At 33.8% G+C, this 17,650-nt stretch overlaps 4 protein-coding genes and 1 non-coding gene across 6 annotated transcripts; 3 read left to right on the top strand and 2 right to left on the bottom strand.

Moving 5' to 3' along the window:
- The first annotated feature begins 1,153 nt into the window (after window positions 1-1,153).
- On the top strand, window positions 1,154-3,745 carry LOC107010461 (protein LYK2). Its single transcript, XM_015209747.2, has 2 exons — window positions 1,154-2,194; window positions 2,266-3,745. Exons 1-2 carry the CDS (start codon window positions 1,495-1,497, stop codon window positions 3,573-3,575), a joined length of 2,010 nt encoding a protein of 669 aa, XP_015065233.1. The 5' UTR covers window positions 1,154-1,494; the 3' UTR covers window positions 3,576-3,745.
- A 105-nt stretch (window positions 3,746-3,850) lies between these two features.
- Window positions 3,851-4,637, bottom strand: LOC107010462 (putative calcium-binding protein CML19). Its single transcript, XM_015209748.2, has one exon. The coding sequence runs from the start codon at window positions 4,568-4,570 to the stop codon at window positions 4,145-4,147; it is 426 nt and encodes a 141-aa protein (XP_015065234.1). The 5' UTR covers window positions 4,571-4,637; the 3' UTR covers window positions 3,851-4,144.
- Window positions 4,638-5,550: 913 nt separating this feature from the next.
- On the top strand, window positions 5,551-5,623 carry TRNAK-CUU. The gene has a single exon. It is a non-coding gene; the product is annotated as a tRNA-Lys (tRNA).
- A 267-nt stretch (window positions 5,624-5,890) lies between these two features.
- Window positions 5,891-10,989, top strand: LOC107011339 (probable adenylate kinase 7, mitochondrial). Its single transcript, XM_015210799.2, has 4 exons — window positions 5,891-6,373; window positions 9,695-9,835; window positions 9,920-10,102; window positions 10,497-10,989. Exons 1-4 carry the CDS (start codon window positions 6,080-6,082, stop codon window positions 10,653-10,655), a joined length of 777 nt encoding a protein of 258 aa, XP_015066285.1. The 5' UTR covers window positions 5,891-6,079; the 3' UTR covers window positions 10,656-10,989.
- A 77-nt stretch (window positions 10,990-11,066) lies between these two features.
- On the bottom strand, window positions 11,067-17,191 carry LOC107011338. Of its 2 annotated transcripts, none has more exons than XM_015210797.2 (9): window positions 16,996-17,191; window positions 15,792-16,552; window positions 14,107-15,479; window positions 13,211-13,499; window positions 12,901-13,125; window positions 12,586-12,759; window positions 11,960-12,151; window positions 11,766-11,876; window positions 11,067-11,588 (listed from the first exon to the last, which is right to left on the bottom strand). In XM_015210797.2, exons 2-9 carry the CDS (start codon window positions 16,500-16,502, stop codon window positions 11,262-11,264), a joined length of 3,402 nt encoding a protein of 1,133 aa, XP_015066283.1. In that variant the 5' UTR covers window positions 16,503-16,552; window positions 16,996-17,191; the 3' UTR covers window positions 11,067-11,261. The 2 variants fall into 2 exon arrangements, with proteins under 2 accessions (XP_015066283.1, XP_015066284.1); XM_015210798.2 differs by having other exon boundaries at window positions 11,193-11,588; window positions 15,792-16,543.
- Window positions 17,192-17,650: the final 459 nt, after the last annotated feature.

Here is a 17,650-nt window from a genome sequence, read left to right as displayed (position 1 = left end):
ATATATTACGCTCAATTAATTCTTTGATATTATGATATCGATTTAATTTGAGCATGGAGACATGTTGAACACTTGGTGTGTGATATTGGTTGAGGAATACATACTATGTGCTTTTACATTTAATTATCCTATAAAGTGAGGTATGCTTGGTTGAGGAATACATACTATGTGCTTTTTCATTTAATTATCCTATAAAGTGAGGTATGCTGAGAGTAGTACCTTATCTTATCTCAGAGATAGAGAAATTATTTCCGAACAAATTATCATTTCAAGGAAAAACAATCTAAAATAGTTCAGAAAGAGAAGTAACAAAAGTGAAAGAATAACATGGTATGCTGAACAATCACTACAACAAAATAATAAAATAATCGAAGTACAAAAAAACACATTTAGTAATATAATAACTGAAGGAAAAAAAAACTATTAGTGAAATACTACAACTACCAATATGATCGGATGTTGAGACACTCAACTACCTACTGCCGTAATTCGTCTCCTGCACACAAACAACCACTCAGATACTAACCTAATACCCTATTACGTAATAATGCTAAATGGTCAGAAAATTTAACCAGAAATTTAAAAAGTCTATAATATTCTTTTATTTTAAAATAAAAATTAATCTTTTTTTCATTTATAAATTAAAAGATATTAAAATTGAAAGGATAAAAATTAAAAAAAACGTAAAATAACATAACATAATGTAAAATATGTTATTTACCATTCTGCCAAAATTTGATTTTTCGGTTACCTGGTTAACCCTTCTTGTTTTTCTTTATACATATAACTGTTTCCAATGTGCTGAATTCAATATAGAAAATTTCATCAGCTACCCCCCTCCCTCTCTTCTCCTATAACAATTGACAAACAAATATTTAGCCATACGAGGGGTCTTCCCGACCGCCCCACTGGTCAATTAATTTACTAGTAACTTGGTTTTCTAAACTTTTAACAGATTTTCATTTGCTTTCCTTACCCCAATGTTTGTACATTCACTTGTTGCTCAATATTCTTCCAAGGCAAGATGACCTTTTTCCCAGTTCATGTATGCGCATAAATAAATACAAAGTTTCAAAAACCAAAAAGAATATGTTAAGGTGGTTGAGGGGATAATCATGACGGATAGCCATTTCAAATGTACATAGGGGTTGTTTGGTAGCTATTGGAGTTATAAAATTCATATGACGCTTGATTTGTAATTTTAGAAATCCACGTAACTAATAGGAGTGAATTGATGTATTAGTTTATGCTGAGTAGAAGATGAAATAACTAATACAACATTATTAACACGAGCATAGTTTCCAAACAATCTCAAAGAGTAGTGCAGACTCAAAAATATAAATAAGAATTGTAGCATCCAAGATTCTTGTCCGAAATATTCTACTTTATATACGCCGATTTGTACAGATCCAAAATATTCATTTCTTTGCCCTGCCATAGACCAACCTTTTTATGCCCTGCCATAGAGTGGTCCTTCACTCAATTAGTTAAACTATGATAGTCGCTTTTCAATTCTGGGCTTTCGTATTTTTCTTTCTATTTATTACTCTTTCTGCTCTTGGAGAGGACTTATTAAGCTGCGATTCCAAATCTCCATCTGCTTCTGGCTATCGATGTGACCGTAACGTGCATCTGTTACAATGCGGGACGTTTGGGATTCTTCGGACTAATTCATTATACGACTCGCTTTTCAATCTGAGCTCTTATTTAGGTATCAATCAATACCTTCTCCGAGAAGCAAATGGATTTTCTCCAGATACAGAGTTTCTTGCAACTGATCAGCCTTTAATAATTCCATTAGATTGTAAATGCATTGGTGGTTTCTTTGAATCAGAGCTAAGGAAAACCACCACTAAAGGTGAGAGCTTTTACAGCATTGCTCAATCTTTGGAAGGTTTAACGACTTGTAAAGCAATTCAGGAGAAAAATCCAAATGTTACTCCTTGGGGTCTCTCTGAGAAAACTCTCTTATCGATTCCATTGAGATGTGCTTGTCCTTCTCCACAAGAAATTAGTCTGCGGACGAAACTTCTTCTCTCATACCCTGTGAAGCAAGGCGATACGATTGCAGCCTTGGCAATCAGCTTCAATACGACTGTTGATAGAATAATTGATGTCAATCGAAGATCACAAGGAGCTAGTTTTAGAACTAATGGACTTTCACCAGCTTCAACACTTTTGATCCCACTCGAAGGTAACATTTAATTACATTATTTATGTCTCAACATGCCTCCTTGGTTACTTAATTATATCATGTATCAACAGGTAAACCCAAACTTGGATCATTCACGAAACCTCAGCAACCGAATTTGGGATATCCAGCAGCAAGTGTTGCTTCATCAAAAATACATAAGAAGAAGACCAAAATGCGGATGATGAGAGTTTATATTGCTGTTGCTTTGGTTGTCTTCGTGGCGATTGTTGCGCTTCCAGCAGTTTTCTTGTTTTATTTTCTCAAGAGGAAAGGGGATATTTTGAGTAAGGAAAGAGATACGGAGCTACAAAAGTTAAGTTTGAGTGTGAGAACTACGAGCGAAAAGAAAGTTTCATTCGATGGGTCTCAAAATGATCTTGATGGTCAGATTATTGATGCCACACCACATAAGTTATTCGTTGAGACCTATACTATTGAGGAGATAAAGAAGGCAACAGAGGAATTTGATTCCTCGAATCTTATCCAGGATTCTGTATTCCATGGCCGTATCAGTGGTAAAAATTTGGCAATCAAACAGATGGAGACTAGCAATATCTCAAAAATAGATTTCGGGCTATTCAATGATGCAATTCATCATCACCCAAATATCATTAGGCTCTTAGGGACGTGTGTTACAGAGGGTCCTGATTCATTCTTGGTGTTTGAATACGCGAAAAATGGTTCACTGAAGGACTGGCTTCATGGTGGTCTAGCAATGAAAAATCAATTCATTGCTTCATGTGATTGTTTCTTGACATGGAATCAGAGGCTAAGGATCTGTTTAGATGTAGCCACTGCCTTGCAATTTATGCACCATATCATGGATCCTGTTTATGTTCATCGAAATATAAAGAGCCGGAACATACTTCTTGATGAAGAGTTCAAGGCTAAAGTTGGTAATTTTGGTATGGCTCGATGTGTTGAAGATGATGTTGCAAAAGGTTACCTGGCTCCAGAGTGTCTTAAACAACAAATCATTGCCCCGAGCATTGATATCTTTGCTTTCGGGGTGATATTACTTGAGGTGTTATCAGGCCAAACACCTATAAGAATTAGAAATGTTACTGAAGGAGAAGATGAAGTTGCCCTCTCTGAGAAAATGAAGGTTATTTTGGAGTCAGAGAATGCGGATGAGCTAAGGGAATGGGTGGACAGCGCGTTGGGAGAGAATTATTCATTTGATGCAGCAGTGGCATTGGCAAATTTGGCTAGAGCATGTGTGGAGGAAGAGCCGTCATTAAGACCAAACGCTGGTGAAATTGTGAAGAAGTTGTCAAGATTGGTTGAAGAAAAATTACTGGAAGGGGAGGAGCAACTCATAATCTCCGAAAGCTCTTGCAAACCTTTGTTCAAGGCTGAAGCCACCAGTACTACCATGTGATTCTGTGAATTGTAAACTGGCCAGTGTTTAACTTGTTGTAAGGTTTTTATGAGTCATAATTTCTGGATTTCCTATGTACTCAAGGCAAAATAGGAGAAGAGAGTTTATTCTGCATATTATTACTGTTACTTGTAAATAGTATGTACTTGAGTAACTATATAGTTACTTTTAATCAATAGTCATCTTCTTATGTAGCTACTTTTGTCGATCAATTTTTAGTTCATTTCTCAATATATGTTCGACTTTTTAATACAAAGTTGTTGAATCAAAGGACACCCCAAAGGTAAAATGAAACGTATATTACAGATCATTAATCATAGTAGTAGTGTTACAAACATGTAAAGCACAAAATATGGGTATTAATGGAGAAATTACAAATAAACACATGTAACCTGGTTTTAGAATATACAGAAAGAATGAGTGATCAACCAATTAAAGACTGAAAGAATGGAAGAATCAAATAAAGCAGAAACAAAAGAATGAGACAAAGTAGCAACTAGGTGTCTTAACTGAAGAGTGATCACTTTATGAGATAGAGATAGTAATAAGTATTAGTTGAGTGACGAGTACTAGCAACGCATCATGATCTCAAACTCATGAAAATTAAGGAGACCGTCGCCATCAATATCATAGCGGCAAATCATTCCTCTGCATTCATCAATTGTTGTTGATTCTCCCAATCTAGAAAGCATTCTATTCAAACTCTCCGGCGTTATGCATCCACACCCTTCCATTTCATACATCTTGAACGCCTCCTTCAACTCGTGCGCCTTCTCTTCTTCACTTCCACCTTCAATTAATCTCACAAAATCTTCAAAATCCAACAAGCCATCATTGTCTGTATCATTATGCTCAACAGCAGCCTTTGCTTCCTCATATGACATGTCTTTGCCAATCAAATGCACACACTGTTGAAGCTCCTCGGCAGATATTTTCCCGTCTCTGTTCTCATCAAAACGGTCAAATAGGCGTTGGTGCTGTTTGCATTCTGCCATGAAGAAATATGATGTAGTATAATGTTTTGGTGCAAATAGAAAGGTTGCAAGAGTAGAATTGGTAAGGACGTTATATATAATTGAGCGCGGCTGAATCCGCGTGGCATGCGTAAGGGCAACCGATGGAAATTGTAGGCAGGACTTTCAGGTGTGCACGGTTGATTCGGTTTAACAGATGATTTGGGAAGAAACCTAGAAAGAAGCTGATTCTAATGTACCAAGTCACGGGGAAGGAGACTAGGAAATCCAAACGAGGAATAATAGTTCAAAGTCCAAGCAATTCTTTTTTTTAATAACTTTTTATCTTTTCTCGAAGCTCTTATAATATTTTTTAGCAAGTGGAATTAGGGTGTCAGTCAGTTCAATTAAGTTTTGAGTATTTTCTGTTTGATTAATTGATTTTTTATTTTTAAATAATTAATTATCAAAATCAATAAGATATTTGTTATCGATTTTTGGTCTTGATTTTAGTTTAACCATTAAGAAATCGCTAATATATGACTTATTCAACAATGTCGCATGAAATAGAAAAGAGAGAAATCAAATTACTCATTGAGTCAATTCACAACCCTAGTTATCGCTTTAACCCTTGTTGTCGTTATTGCGAACCCTAACTATTTTTAGATCTTTAAGTTTTGACATTGTGAACGAAGACTATAATAGTACTACAAATAATACTACAACCTAAAATTAAATGGAGTGAGCAGAGTTAAATAATGTTAATTGCGTAGTGTCCTTATAGTCATAGTCTAATATAATAATTATATTAATAATTTTTGTTTGACAGTTAGTTATGTATGATTAAAAGTTACAATAGTAAATTATTATATTTTTAATAGGTTATCGGTTAACCCAATATTAAAAAATCAACATTGAATTGATAATTCAATATAATTTTTTTTTCATAAAACCATTAAATAATCGTTAACCTGATCATAGTGTTTAATTGATATTAATAGAAGCGATAAATTTATTAATAAGCCCGTCTAGCTCAGTTGGTAGAGCGCAAGGCTCTTAACCTTGTGGTCGTGGGTTCGAGCCCCACGGTGGGCGACTTTGATTGATTTTTTCTGCTTTTACTTTTCTTTTATTTTTTAAAAATTAAACCAATTTAAACACAATAATATTCCAGGAGGTCCACATGTCATTTACAATGCACATGCCCCTCGCCCACCATCAATTTATTTATATGATTATTTTTCAATTTGAATATGTTTATTGATTTTAACTTTAAATTTTAAAGAATTGTAATTATAAGTTAAGATTACAAAATGTGTTTTATTTCAATATAATTATAAATATGTCCATGTGAAAAATAAATTAAAAGAATAAAATCCATTTTGTTAAACGACTAATTTGATAGGTGAAAGAAAATGGGAGTGGTAAGACCGAGTCTAGTGAAAACATTCTTGGTCAACTCCTTTGATTCATGCCATCCACCTAAATCCTACACATTTTCAGCATCATTTCCATTTTATAAACCACCACCATTTACATCTCCCACACGCCATGGCAATGTTGAGCTTCCTCGGAGTTTCCGCCCGAACATTTCTTCGGGCTGCTTCAAGCAAGTCGGTTCGGGCCTACGGTTCAGCTGTTGCAGCTCACTTTGATTACGACTATGAGGACGATATGGAGGAACCATCAGGATCAGTTCCACGCAGAGGAGTACAGTGGCTGATCATGGGTCATCCAATGACGCAGAGACACGTGTACGCCCAATGGCTATCCAAACTTGTGGACGTTCCATATATTTCCATGGGCTCTCTCGTACGTCAACAACTCAACCCTCACTATAACAAGGTATTTATTTCTCTTTTAACAATATGCTTTGTTTGCATATCATATATTATTATAAGCATGAAGCTCAAAACTTAAAAGTTGGATTACTAAAATGCCCTTCACTTATTTATTAAATTAGAAAATGTCATTTACAAAATTTGAAAATTAAATAAATAATGATAGCAAAACAGTTTTTTTTTTTATTTTTGATTATTGATCCTTTGAGTTTCTGCAGTTAAACTCATTCCAACCGAACTTAATGCTTTACACTAAATTCAATATTTAAGATTGAAGATAGATAGTCATAATCTCCTTGATTACAATTCAAAAACGTTTCATGTCATATTTTTCTTAGTTATTGTTGATCAATGTTTATATAATTTTCTCCACCTTTTCATATTCTTTACATTACAAAACTCTATATAGGTATACAATAAGTTTTCTTTCTCTCATTTTCCATTCATTCTCATTCTGCTAGAGATTCTTTTTTTCCAGGTATATCTATCCTTTTTATATATGTATGTGTGGTTTAAGCCTCAATCTTAGTATGTTTAGTGATATAGCGTTTGATATGAAAACGGAATGATTATTTTTAAATTCGAACTATTTATCCCAATTTTTTAAATTAATCTTTTGGTTCATATAATTAATTTTCATCTTATGGAAACAAAGATCAAAAGATATTCGAAAATGAAAATATGTTCGTCAATTTTTTTTATTTTCATTTAAAAAATACTATTGTATATTTTTTTTAAAAAAGAATGTAATTCATATAAGCACAAAAGAAAAAGATTCTTATATTTGTGATTTCAGCAATAACTAGAATTGCATTTATTTCTTCTTCATATCTTTGCTATTTTCGTCAAAGACTTTTATATCTGTTTATTATTTTTTTCGAGTAGAAATTCATTGTAAACTACTTCAATAAATAAGTTGTTTGATCTGGAAAAATAATTAGCTATTCATAGACATATTCATACCATTAGAGATTAAATCATAACTAAAATTGTTAATTTCTGCATTTCTTATTATATAATTGAACTTTATAAAGAAATATTTAAAATAAATTAAAATATTATAAAGATATTTAACTATTTAAATTAAATATTAAATTATATTATTTTAATCAAAATGTTAATGACTTTTCCACTTCTTTAGAATAATTTTCAATTAAAATATCTAATTTAATTTATTTTCTTGAAATTATTTAAAATATTATTTTTTTGTTTAATATTTATTTCGAGATTCAATGAATTTTGATTATCAAAGTTGAATTACTTTTTTGCCTTTTAATTAATAAAAATATTTAATAAATAAAAATAATATTTTGAATTATCACTCAAATTACAACAAATAAAAATAATATTTTGAATTATCACTCAAATTACAACAACCTATATTCAATGTTTTGGAATTGCTAGCTTTTCATCTTCCTAAAATTGTCCTATATTCAATAGTTTGATTTTGTTTCAACTTCCTGAAATTATGAAACATTAATGTGAAGTTCATGAATCTGTCAAGCCCTTAGTATAGTTTATCTTTTACTATATAATTATATATGCATATATCCCATTAATTTAAATTTGTTATTTCTTTTAATTTTCATCCGTTGGAAAACTTTTCATGTACTCTATTAAGTTTTATCACATAACATTTTTAAAAAATATATAGGATGCAGTTCCAATTGATTTGCACAGTAATTTTGATAAGTGTATTACTATTCAAATTATATCATACAATTGAAAACTTGGGATTCTTATAGCCGATTGCATATTTGAGGCAACAATGTCAAAGAACCATTTCGTGGTAGTTTACCTATCAGGTGATGTTGATTAATTAGTTAAAATTGTTGTGTCTTTATTTTGTTATTTTTTAATTTATCTTACACTTTAATATATGTAAGTGCATGTATTACTATAGAAAAAAAAAATGTTATATATGACATTATATACTTGAGGTTTAATAAAAAATTTGAAGTAATTAGTTTAATGTGGTGTTGCAATGCATGAAAAATACTGATTTTAATAGTTTGTCATGTTACATTCGATATATATATATATATATACTATTTTACTAATTATTTATGTTAAATACAAAAAATAAATGACTCAGAAGTTTAAATCAGACAAAAAGTAATCTTCCTTTTAAATTCAAATAAGTCATATTATTTTCTTTAAAAAAATTACTTAACGTGAAATATACGTGCGTTGCACGTATTCGAGAACTAGTATAAATAAAACATGTCTACATTTCTGGTAAACTAATTATTTTATTGCATATATTTGAAACTAGCTCAATTTATAATTTGTCCGATCTATTTATGTTTGAACGGGTTAACAACCCGCTTAATTGGGTTCATTTTGACATGTTTAGTGTAGCCCATTTCAAAACTAGGCCGGCATGCCGTCTAAATTGATCCATGAAAAATTTTATCTAAATATTTTTTATTAATAATTTCTTTTTAATTTGTTATGTTTTTTTTTTAAGGTCGTTATACAAAGGAGAGTTTTATTAGATACTCAAAATAATTAAAATAAAATTAACTTTGAATGTGTAACTTAGTAAGAGTTGGACAGGTGGAGTTATGATTATTTCAGTCCAATTTACTTTAGCCCAAGTAATATTTAAGTAGGTTAACAATCCACTCCTTTATCAAGTCAACTCGTTTCGATATTCATTAATTCAGCTCAATTCATTTATTTGACATCTCTATTTATTTTTACGGGTAGAATTTATGTATACACTCAATAATAGACTTTTTTATACATATAAAGCAGTAGGAAACTAATGACTAATGAAAGTAGAATTAAAGTCCACTTAATACACTTCATATATCAAATGCATACTCATTAATTGCTAAATAAGAAAAAGTACACACAAAATTATTATTTTTAAAATATATATATAAAAAAAAGTCTCAAGTATTAATGTGAAGAGGTTAAGAATTTCACATATATAGAGGGGGCTTGAGTAGTTTGAATTATTAAAAACAAAAATATTTTTTAAGTTTGATTACACGTTTGGGAAGGGAAGCCCAAGGTCAAAGAAGGGACAAACGAGGGGTTAGATTTGTGGATTTTCACTAAATTTGAAGTCCCCAAAGTGTGCCATTTTGACTCACTCAAACTTACACCTTTTAAAATTAAGTAAATAATTTGTACTATGTTGATCAAATTAATTAAGATAATTGTTGGACTTTTTTAATACTAGTATATATATATATATATATATATATAGATGATTTGGAACACTAAAGATTTCGTCTTTATTTTGAATTCAAGTTATATACAATATAAAGCATAAAAGCACTCTTCTATTGAAATAATTTATGGTTGTATGAAGATATCAAGTGTTATGAATGAGGGAAAGCATGTTCCAGAAGAAGTTATTTTTGGTTTGTTATCAAAGAGGCTGGAAGAAGGTTATTGCAGAGGTGAAAACGGGTTCATTTTAGATGGAATTCCTCGTACAATGTTTCAGGCTGTATGTATACCTCTCCCTCCTCACTTAAGGCTCTTCATTTTTCTCTTGAAAAATTGAGTCGGTTTTTCTGATATCTTTATGTAGGAAATCCTTGACAAAGTTGTGGACATAGATTTAGTTCTGAATCTCAAGTGTTCCGTGTCAAAGAATGATAGAAGCAATGGAATTTATTCAGCTGAAGATCAACTCCTTAAGAGAGGTAATTTAATGTCTTCAAGGGTCATGGATGGTGCCTGCAAAGAGAAGCAATATGATCATGATGAACAGGTATCTGTCTGACATATTGTAAATTTTACAAGTTAACAAAAACAGTACCCCAGAAAACATTTGAGATTGCCTAGCAGTTCTGTTACTGTAAATATATGAACACAAAAAAATTAAAGCGTTCATGATCCATAGTTGGACTAATCATGCTGAAGAGTTTATATAACAATGTCAAAAGATATATCTCAAACCACTCAATTCAATATGCTTTCACATTTACTCTCTGCATGTGCTTCACAGATGATGAATCTAAATCTAGTCTCAGCTTTATATATCTTAGTATTGTGTATGTAATGATGATTGTCACCATCTTGATGCACAATTATTACTCATTGTTTTCTCAGTTGAACTACAAAGGCAACTAATACATGTTATTGTTCTGTGTATAATTTTGAAGATCAAACCCTTAGAAGAATATTATAGGAAGCAGAAAAAGCTCCTCAATTATCAAGTAGCAGGAGGGCCTGCTGAAACTTGGCAAGGCCTTTTGGCTGCATTGCAACTTCAGCACATGATGAGTGCAGGTGGTTCAACACAGTTGACTGCAGGATGCTGATATGATTCTCCTGTGATAATACTTAATTCTTTTTGCAAGTATATTATGTGCAGTGATATGAGTGTATCAAAATCAGTTTTGACCGGGAATGTATAGCTAGTTTTTGTTTCATTCTTGTTTACGAGTGTAACCATGTTATCTCTAGCAGAACACAACTCTCCCAAAAAAGAAAGAGCAGACCCCATTGAAGACGAGAGTGAGGTACAACAAGGCCATTTCTGTCCACCGCCCTTCTCACGGAGCCGTACGTGGACGTTACCGCTCATACAGCTCCCAAGAGTTTGTAAAATGTTCCATCTATACAACTATTGAGTGTGGTTTGGTGTGTTAACTTTGTAGTTTGAGTTTATACTGGTGAAGTAACTATGGAAACTACTATACATTATGAAGCAGTAGAACAACTGCAATAACTCAATCACAAAAAGAACAACACCTTTTTCCGTTCAAGTTTATCAAATATTTCTACAGACACCTAACTCCTACAATATCTACACGTGAAGATGCATAACAAGTGCTTCTCATATCCACAAATCATACTCTCATCATCGATCCCTATCTTCCTTTAGATGAAAAGCAAGAAATCTGTTAACACCACAACTACTCATTTTACTCACTGTTATTCCAAACCTCCCGAAGGAGTTGGTACCTCTGCCTTCCACTACTTTTTGGCATGGAACTCTGTTTTACTAAAGAATGTGAAGCTTCAGTGCCATCATTAATGATAAAATTCAACGGTGAATCCAATAGCTCAAGTTCCTCATCACTTGTGTATGACTTTTTGAGCACTGAAGATGCACTTCGTGTCAACATAGAATAGCTACAACCATCGCCCAACATACCAGCTACTGAAGCTATTGGAGGTGGCATATAAGCCACAGGAGCTGCTGTGCATGGATAGTTTGTAACAGAATCACCCTCAGCCTCAGAAGGTTCCTAGCCAGAAAAAAGGGGGAAAAATGACTTGTAAGACTTACTTCATTGATATAAGGCTTGACATTATACTCCAGCTGCTACCTTAGCTTCAACTTCCAGCAAGGAAAATAAACAACAAAATATTTTCCAGATAAAGCTGAAACTCAAGTTTGAAAAATGAATAAGACATAGATTTACCTCTGAGAGAACTTCAAATACAGCTTCAGGTATTGAATCACAACAAAACTCATCTGGAACAAATATATTAAGAACCCTTCTTATTAGCAATGGACCAAGTGCCGGACATACCTGAAGAAACAAACAGCACCATATCAAAGAGGGGAAAAAATAGAGAAACAAAGAATAGCAAATGGTTGGGTTCTGAGTCTGACCTCTTTTCTCATTGTCCTGCTTAAAAGCATATCCTTTGGAAGCATCATAAGATCACTCAATGCATTTAGAAGGTAGAAAGACTTTGCAGAGGTGTCAAGTTCTTTACTCCCATTCTCTTCATTACTATTTTTTAGTGATTCCCCATCATCAATGTCGAAAAGGTCAGTAAGCCATCTGGACCAATTCCCAACCTGTGATCCACATTGAAAAAATTGAATCTCTATCAAAGGATAAATACTAATGTTTCACAAACATTGCCCACGACATATATGCAATGCCCATTAGAACGTACATGCAGAAAATTAGGGGTTGAATGTACAAATAGGGAAAAAATTAGTTAGGAAAAATAATAGGTTTGTAATTGGTAAACAAGTCTGTTTTACCAAGTCTGTAATTGAATGAGCACGATTGATTTTGAAAATTCCCTTTATATTGGATACAAAAGAGGGGAAAGTGGATTTATTTTTGATAAGTAAAAAAGAAGGTTAATGAAATATAAGCTTCCCCTCCATCAAAGGCTTCTATGTGACAACACTTTTCATAACAACAGGAAAGTAGCTATATATCCTCACGTCTAAACTCTACTATTTCATTTCACCGGGCAAAATCCAACTGTAATTCTTACCGTATTTTTCAGTTGTGCCCCCGCCCCAAAACTAGCCTGTCCAGCTGGAATAGGAAGAACATCGGCATCACTAATAGGGTCTGATATAGGATCTGAAGGAATCTCATCAGCAGACTCTCGAAGGATTGCATTGAACATAGCTACATCCAGTCTAGCCACACATTGTTCCATTATCTGGTTACAAGAATGACATTCTCAGCAAAAAGATAGAAATATTATAGAATATCAAGAGCATGTTAAGTTTTACTCAGACTAATAATATTACATGTAATAAGTAGTTAAAATAGATTTGAAGGACAATGTGCCAGCTAGTACCAGTTTAGATAGAAAACGCAAACAACCACACTCGTGCCCTCCAGCTCTAACAGGGCAAATCCTTTCACATGCATCCTTGAAGGCTTTCTTCCAAAGCTCTGAAGAATAACTTCCATGCTCTTCATTATCTGAAGTTGCTGTCCTTCTATAAACTTTGCTTATCAAAGAATTCATACTTTCGCGGATTTCTTTTGCAGCACCAGATTGCATATGTGGAGTGAGAGTCTGAAAAAATAAAAGGGCAGTTGTATTTATGAATTAGATAATATATTCTTCTATTTCAAAGTTCAAATGGACCTGGAAGAGAGACCTGCCACCAAATAGATTCAACGATAAGGGAGAATATCCAGGCCTCTGTTCTCTGAAGTGCTCTCGTAAATGTACGAGGGTCCTCCCAATTACCAAAACTTTCACAAAAATCATCCTTTATAACATTGCTGGAAAAAGTCTCCCACTTTAGTGGAGAAGATATCTTCTTCTTGTCCTTGGAAACAGCCTCTCCAAGAATAGTTTCAGTAGCATGGGGCAAACACAGCTGCCGCTGGAATTTGCTTATAGTTGCTCTCAGCACCACCGAATTTGATAACCAGAAAGTTAACCTGTGCTCAGACATAAAACAAGAATAAGTAGGGGGAATCATAAATACTTTCTTGGGCATAAAACTTAGCTTCCTTCCATGATAAAAGGCGATGATATTATAGTACTTGAGCCTTTTATAGCTTGTTGTGTACTCATGTTAAGACCAAGAGATAACCCATCACAGGTCTGCAAAGTTGCTTAGAGATGAGTGTATGAAGAACTTCAAAAGTACTGTTATATGGTTGCAGCTAGGTTTTCATATCAAAATACTCCCTCTGGTTCAATATGCTTTTCTTAGTTTCCTTCATAGTCCGTTTCAAAAAGAATACCTTTCTTCTGTTTTTTGGCTTTTCTTTAATTCCAATTTTGGCATGTTTAAGATTACAAGATTAAAAAGCATTTTGGTAAATTGTACATATTTTTAGTTTAAGACCACAATATTCAAAAGTACGTTTACTTTCTTAAATTTCATGTCAGTCAAAATCAGACAAACAAACTGAAACAAAGGGAGTACTTGCTATTGAAAACTTGTTCTAGTAAGAATGTGTTACAGCTTATATGTGTGTGGAGATGAAAAATACAAAACTGCTACTTAAATGCAAAAAATGATTGTAAACTAGGAAGTACCTTGGAACATCATTTCCACATGCTCTTGCAACCAAAATTAATCCAGAGACAGCACTTTTAGCAGCAGATCCCCTTTTCAATAGAGAGTCATCTTTACAGGCATGGAAATAGAACCTCGACAGACGTCTAGCAGGAGCATGAACCTTATTTGTGGAACTCCCATGCTCTGCAACAACCGAGTAGAGGCCAACTTCAATTGCAGCAGCTTCTCTCAATTCTCCTTCTGCCATCTTTACTCTTTGCTCCAACTTATGGAGTTTGCTTTCCAAAAGAATTGTTGAATGCACATTTCGATCTTTCCACTCATTTCCTAAACCTTGAGTACTAATCAATTTATCTTGTGCTAAAAGTTGATTGCCCCTGACAGACCCTCTTACTCTATTAGGTTCTGCTGATGACCTAACTGACTTTACATGCTTTAATCTCTCATTATTCAGGATACTACTCTTTGCTCCATAACTGTCCGTGTCAGTAGAATTTACATCACTTTCTTCTGAGACATTCTTCATAGCATCCTCACTTTCTTCCTCTTCGACTATTTCTTGTACTTGTTCATTTTCCTGATAGTTCTCCCTCTCTTGATAATTCTCACTGTTTTCACCCTCACAAGAACCACTCTTGGTAACAACAGCTCTCGCATCTTCATGCCTATTTCCAAGAGGAGTAGAAGCATTCTCAGAGTCAGTAGAATTTACGTCACTTTCTTCTGAGTCATTCTTCATAGCATCCTCACTGTCTTCCTCTTCGACAATTTCTTGTACTTTTCCATTTTCCTGATAATTCTCTATATTATAGACACCAGATTCTTGCCTCCTCTCTTGATAATTCTCACTGTTTTCACCCTCATAAGAACCATTTTTGGTAACAATATCTATCACATCCTCATGCCTATCCACAATAGGAGTAGAAGCATTATCAGCATTCTCAGAACTGGAGAAATGACTTGCTGAGTTCATAAAGCATTTACTCTCATCTGTGATATGTGAAACTGGAAAGCCTTCTTGATCTAGATGACTATTGAGCCTCCCTTCATCAGATTTTTGAGGAGTATATATTTCACCATCACTTTCACTGTTAGCCAGTATTTTTTCTGGTTCAACATGTTTGGTCATCACCCGCGGATTCTGAGAGTTTTCAGTTATTTCATTCTCACTTGAGGTTGAGAATTTATTGCTACCACTACCACCTATTTTCCTTGAGAGCCATGCCAAGTCAGAAGACAAATCAGTTGAAGAGGGAGATGGACTTTCCTTCAAATCAGATAATGATTTCACCACTTGCTTCTCATCCAAATCTACAGATTTTTTCTTTGAATGTAGGAGATGTTCATCTTCATGTTGTCCAGGATTACTTTTCACTCCCTCAGCTTCATCCTGTAATGATTGATCGCTAGGTGTCAAGCTACTCAGTATTTTGTATTTTTGTTTACAGAATTGGCAATGCCGCGCATTAACTACCATAAATTACATCAAGCACATGTGCACAAGAAATAGTTGAGTTTAATATAAAAAGGGATATCATGAAGTAACGTCCCATCTCCTATACAAAGTGTGTATTAAACAAACACAACCGAAAAAGTTCCTTGCGTCATGCGATTTGGAAGCAACAGAAGGGAAGTACTCGTATCACATAAGCTGAATTCATTCGGCATAGTAAAAAACTAGATTGAAAAGTAAGCGTCATACCTCTCCTTGTGGTAGTGAACCACAGTTCGATCCATTAGCTGAAGAAGAAATAGCAACTGATGAGTGCGAGGAACCATCATCATCGGTAAATGAGGCAATCTCAGCTTCCTCAGCACATTCTTCACTTGTCAATGTAGACAGAGATTCAACACCATTACGGTCTATTGACACTTCCCTCGTTAAAATGTGACTTGAAGATGAGGAGCTGACGCGACCTTTCTCAAATGGCTGGATTTTCAGGAAGAGAAGGGCCTGTGTAGTGTTCCTATAAGCCCTTGTGCAATTAATAGGGGCACTTACATTCAAACCCTCCTTAATAACACCATATTCAGCCAAATTGATAACAGCAGTTCCTAAGGGTTGACCTTTGACTGTCTTGTCACGTCGGGGTTCATACAAGTTGAACTCAATGCAATTTTTTTGAAAACTGTTTCCATCACCCCCTTTATTAGAAATTTCCTTCAGTAGTGTCACAGGTAGTTTAAAGGACTCATTGAACTCAATTCTTCCATCACCAACACCAGCGCCTAAAAATGGAACAACTTTACTAGTAGAACCGTTCCTATCTCCATTTTCCCATTGGATCACAATAGCACGAACCGACTTCAATGACTGCGAGGGAGGCCAAGGTTTGATCTCCTGAATATGAATTAGATAATCTACTTGAACTGAGGGACCTTTCCTAGTTTTCGCCCTCAGTCCGGAAACCATGATTTCCGATACACAAATGTAAAATGGAATTCTAACAAAGCCTGCAATGGCTAAAAACAACACAAACTTGTTACCTTGGATAATCTACTAATCTTTTCTAAACTGGACTAATCTACTGTTGAACACAATAAATGCAACCTAACTTGGACAAGGAAATCAGCGAGAGAAAAAAAGTAACATCAGTAGGTGAGTAGAACTTGTGGAATAAATGAGTTGACGTGAGTAGAGTATCAGGCTTATATTTTCATGACATATCATTGTCAATCTTCAAAAGAGCACATTTTGCTTTCCGGAAACAATTACAAAGGAGAGTTCTATTTAACACTCACCTTAAATGCTTAAGCCAATCAATAGCCCATAGAAATTAGAAAACAAAATAAAATCAAATGTTCATAAAAGAAATCATTAACCAAGTTAAGAAGCAAAGCAGAGTACAAAAATGAAGCCATTGCAGACATAAAAAGAAAAAGATAGAGATTTGGAGGAGACATACTGAGGAGGAGAGTAGAACATTGCAGTGGTTGCCGACACACAGCCTAGAGGAAGTGAGAAGAATGTTTTATTCCAATTGTAAAATAAAGAAATGAGCATGGAAAATACAAACGTCGAGTGGTGGAGGCTGATGCTTAAAAATCAATGGTGCTTTCCGGTTGTCCCAAAGATTCTACTCGCAATTAAGAAGGTGCAATACAAACAACATTTAATCAAAGCTAAAATGAAATTGCTTCTTAAAATTTTACTTTTATTTATGTAATTTTTACTTTCACTTTTATTTCTTAATTAGAGTATTTTATTCCTTCTTCATATTTTACTTTTCAAAATTAATATTAATTGATATCATAAAATGGTTGGGTGATTTTTGAAGGAAGTTCAAAGTACGGAAAGGCGCGTGTAGTTATGAGAAGGGTGGGGTAGCTCTTGAAATTGGGATTTGAATGATTCCGCCGACATGGGGTCATACGCCAACTCCATTTATTTACTTCGCCCACATCCATACCAACTACTATTTCGAAGATTATCAATAAAAGATAAAAAAAAAAAGAGATGGTAAAAATATCTTTAGAATTAACGTTATGGGTTTAAATCACTATTTTTTTAACAAAGCATTTTTATATGATCTATATATATTTTTTATATATGAAAATTAC

This window comes from Solanum pennellii, chromosome 2 (assembly GCF_001406875.1).
Source record: "Solanum pennellii chromosome 2, SPENNV200".
NCBI classification, from domain to species: Eukaryota; Viridiplantae; Streptophyta; class Magnoliopsida; order Solanales; family Solanaceae; genus Solanum; species Solanum pennellii.
Note: the sequence above shows the minus strand (reverse complement) of the source record. Positions and strands in the feature narration are given on the sequence as shown.

What these genes read in the sequence shown, in the direction of transcription:
- LOC107011339 (XM_015210799.2), top strand. Translation starts at nt 6,080, where the DNA reads ATGGCAATGTTGAGCTTCCTCGGAGTTTCCGCCCGAACATTTCTTCGG. An exon ending in TCAACCCTCACTATAACAAG is followed by an intron (nt 6,374 to 9,694) that starts GTATTTATTTCT and finishes GGTTGTATGAAG; the next exon opens with ATATCAAGTGTTATGAATGA. An exon ending in AATATGATCATGATGAACAG is followed by an intron (nt 10,103 to 10,496) that starts GTATCTGTCTGA and finishes ATAATTTTGAAG; the next exon opens with ATCAAACCCTTAGAAGAATA.
- LOC107010462 (XM_015209748.2), bottom strand. Translation starts at nt 4,570, where the DNA reads ATGGCAGAATGCAAACAGCACCAACGCCTATTTGACCGTTTTGATGAG.
- LOC107011338 (XM_015210797.2), bottom strand. Translation starts at nt 16,502, where the DNA reads ATGGTTTCCGGACTGAGGGCGAAAACTAGGAAAGGTCCCTCAGTTCAA. An exon ending in GGGCACAACTGAAAAATACG is followed by an intron (nt 12,152 to 12,585) that starts GTAAGAATTACA and finishes TGTGGATCACAG; the next exon opens with GTTGGGAATTGGTCCAGATG. An exon ending in TATTTGAAGTTCTCTCAGAG is followed by an intron (nt 11,589 to 11,765) that starts GTAAATCTATGT and finishes TTTTCTGGCTAG; the next exon opens with GAACCTTCTGAGGCTGAGGG.
- LOC107010461 (XM_015209747.2), top strand. Translation starts at nt 1,495, where the DNA reads ATGATAGTCGCTTTTCAATTCTGGGCTTTCGTATTTTTCTTTCTATTT. An exon ending in ACTTTTGATCCCACTCGAAG is followed by an intron (nt 2,195 to 2,265) that starts GTAACATTTAAT and finishes ATGTATCAACAG; the next exon opens with GTAAACCCAAACTTGGATCA.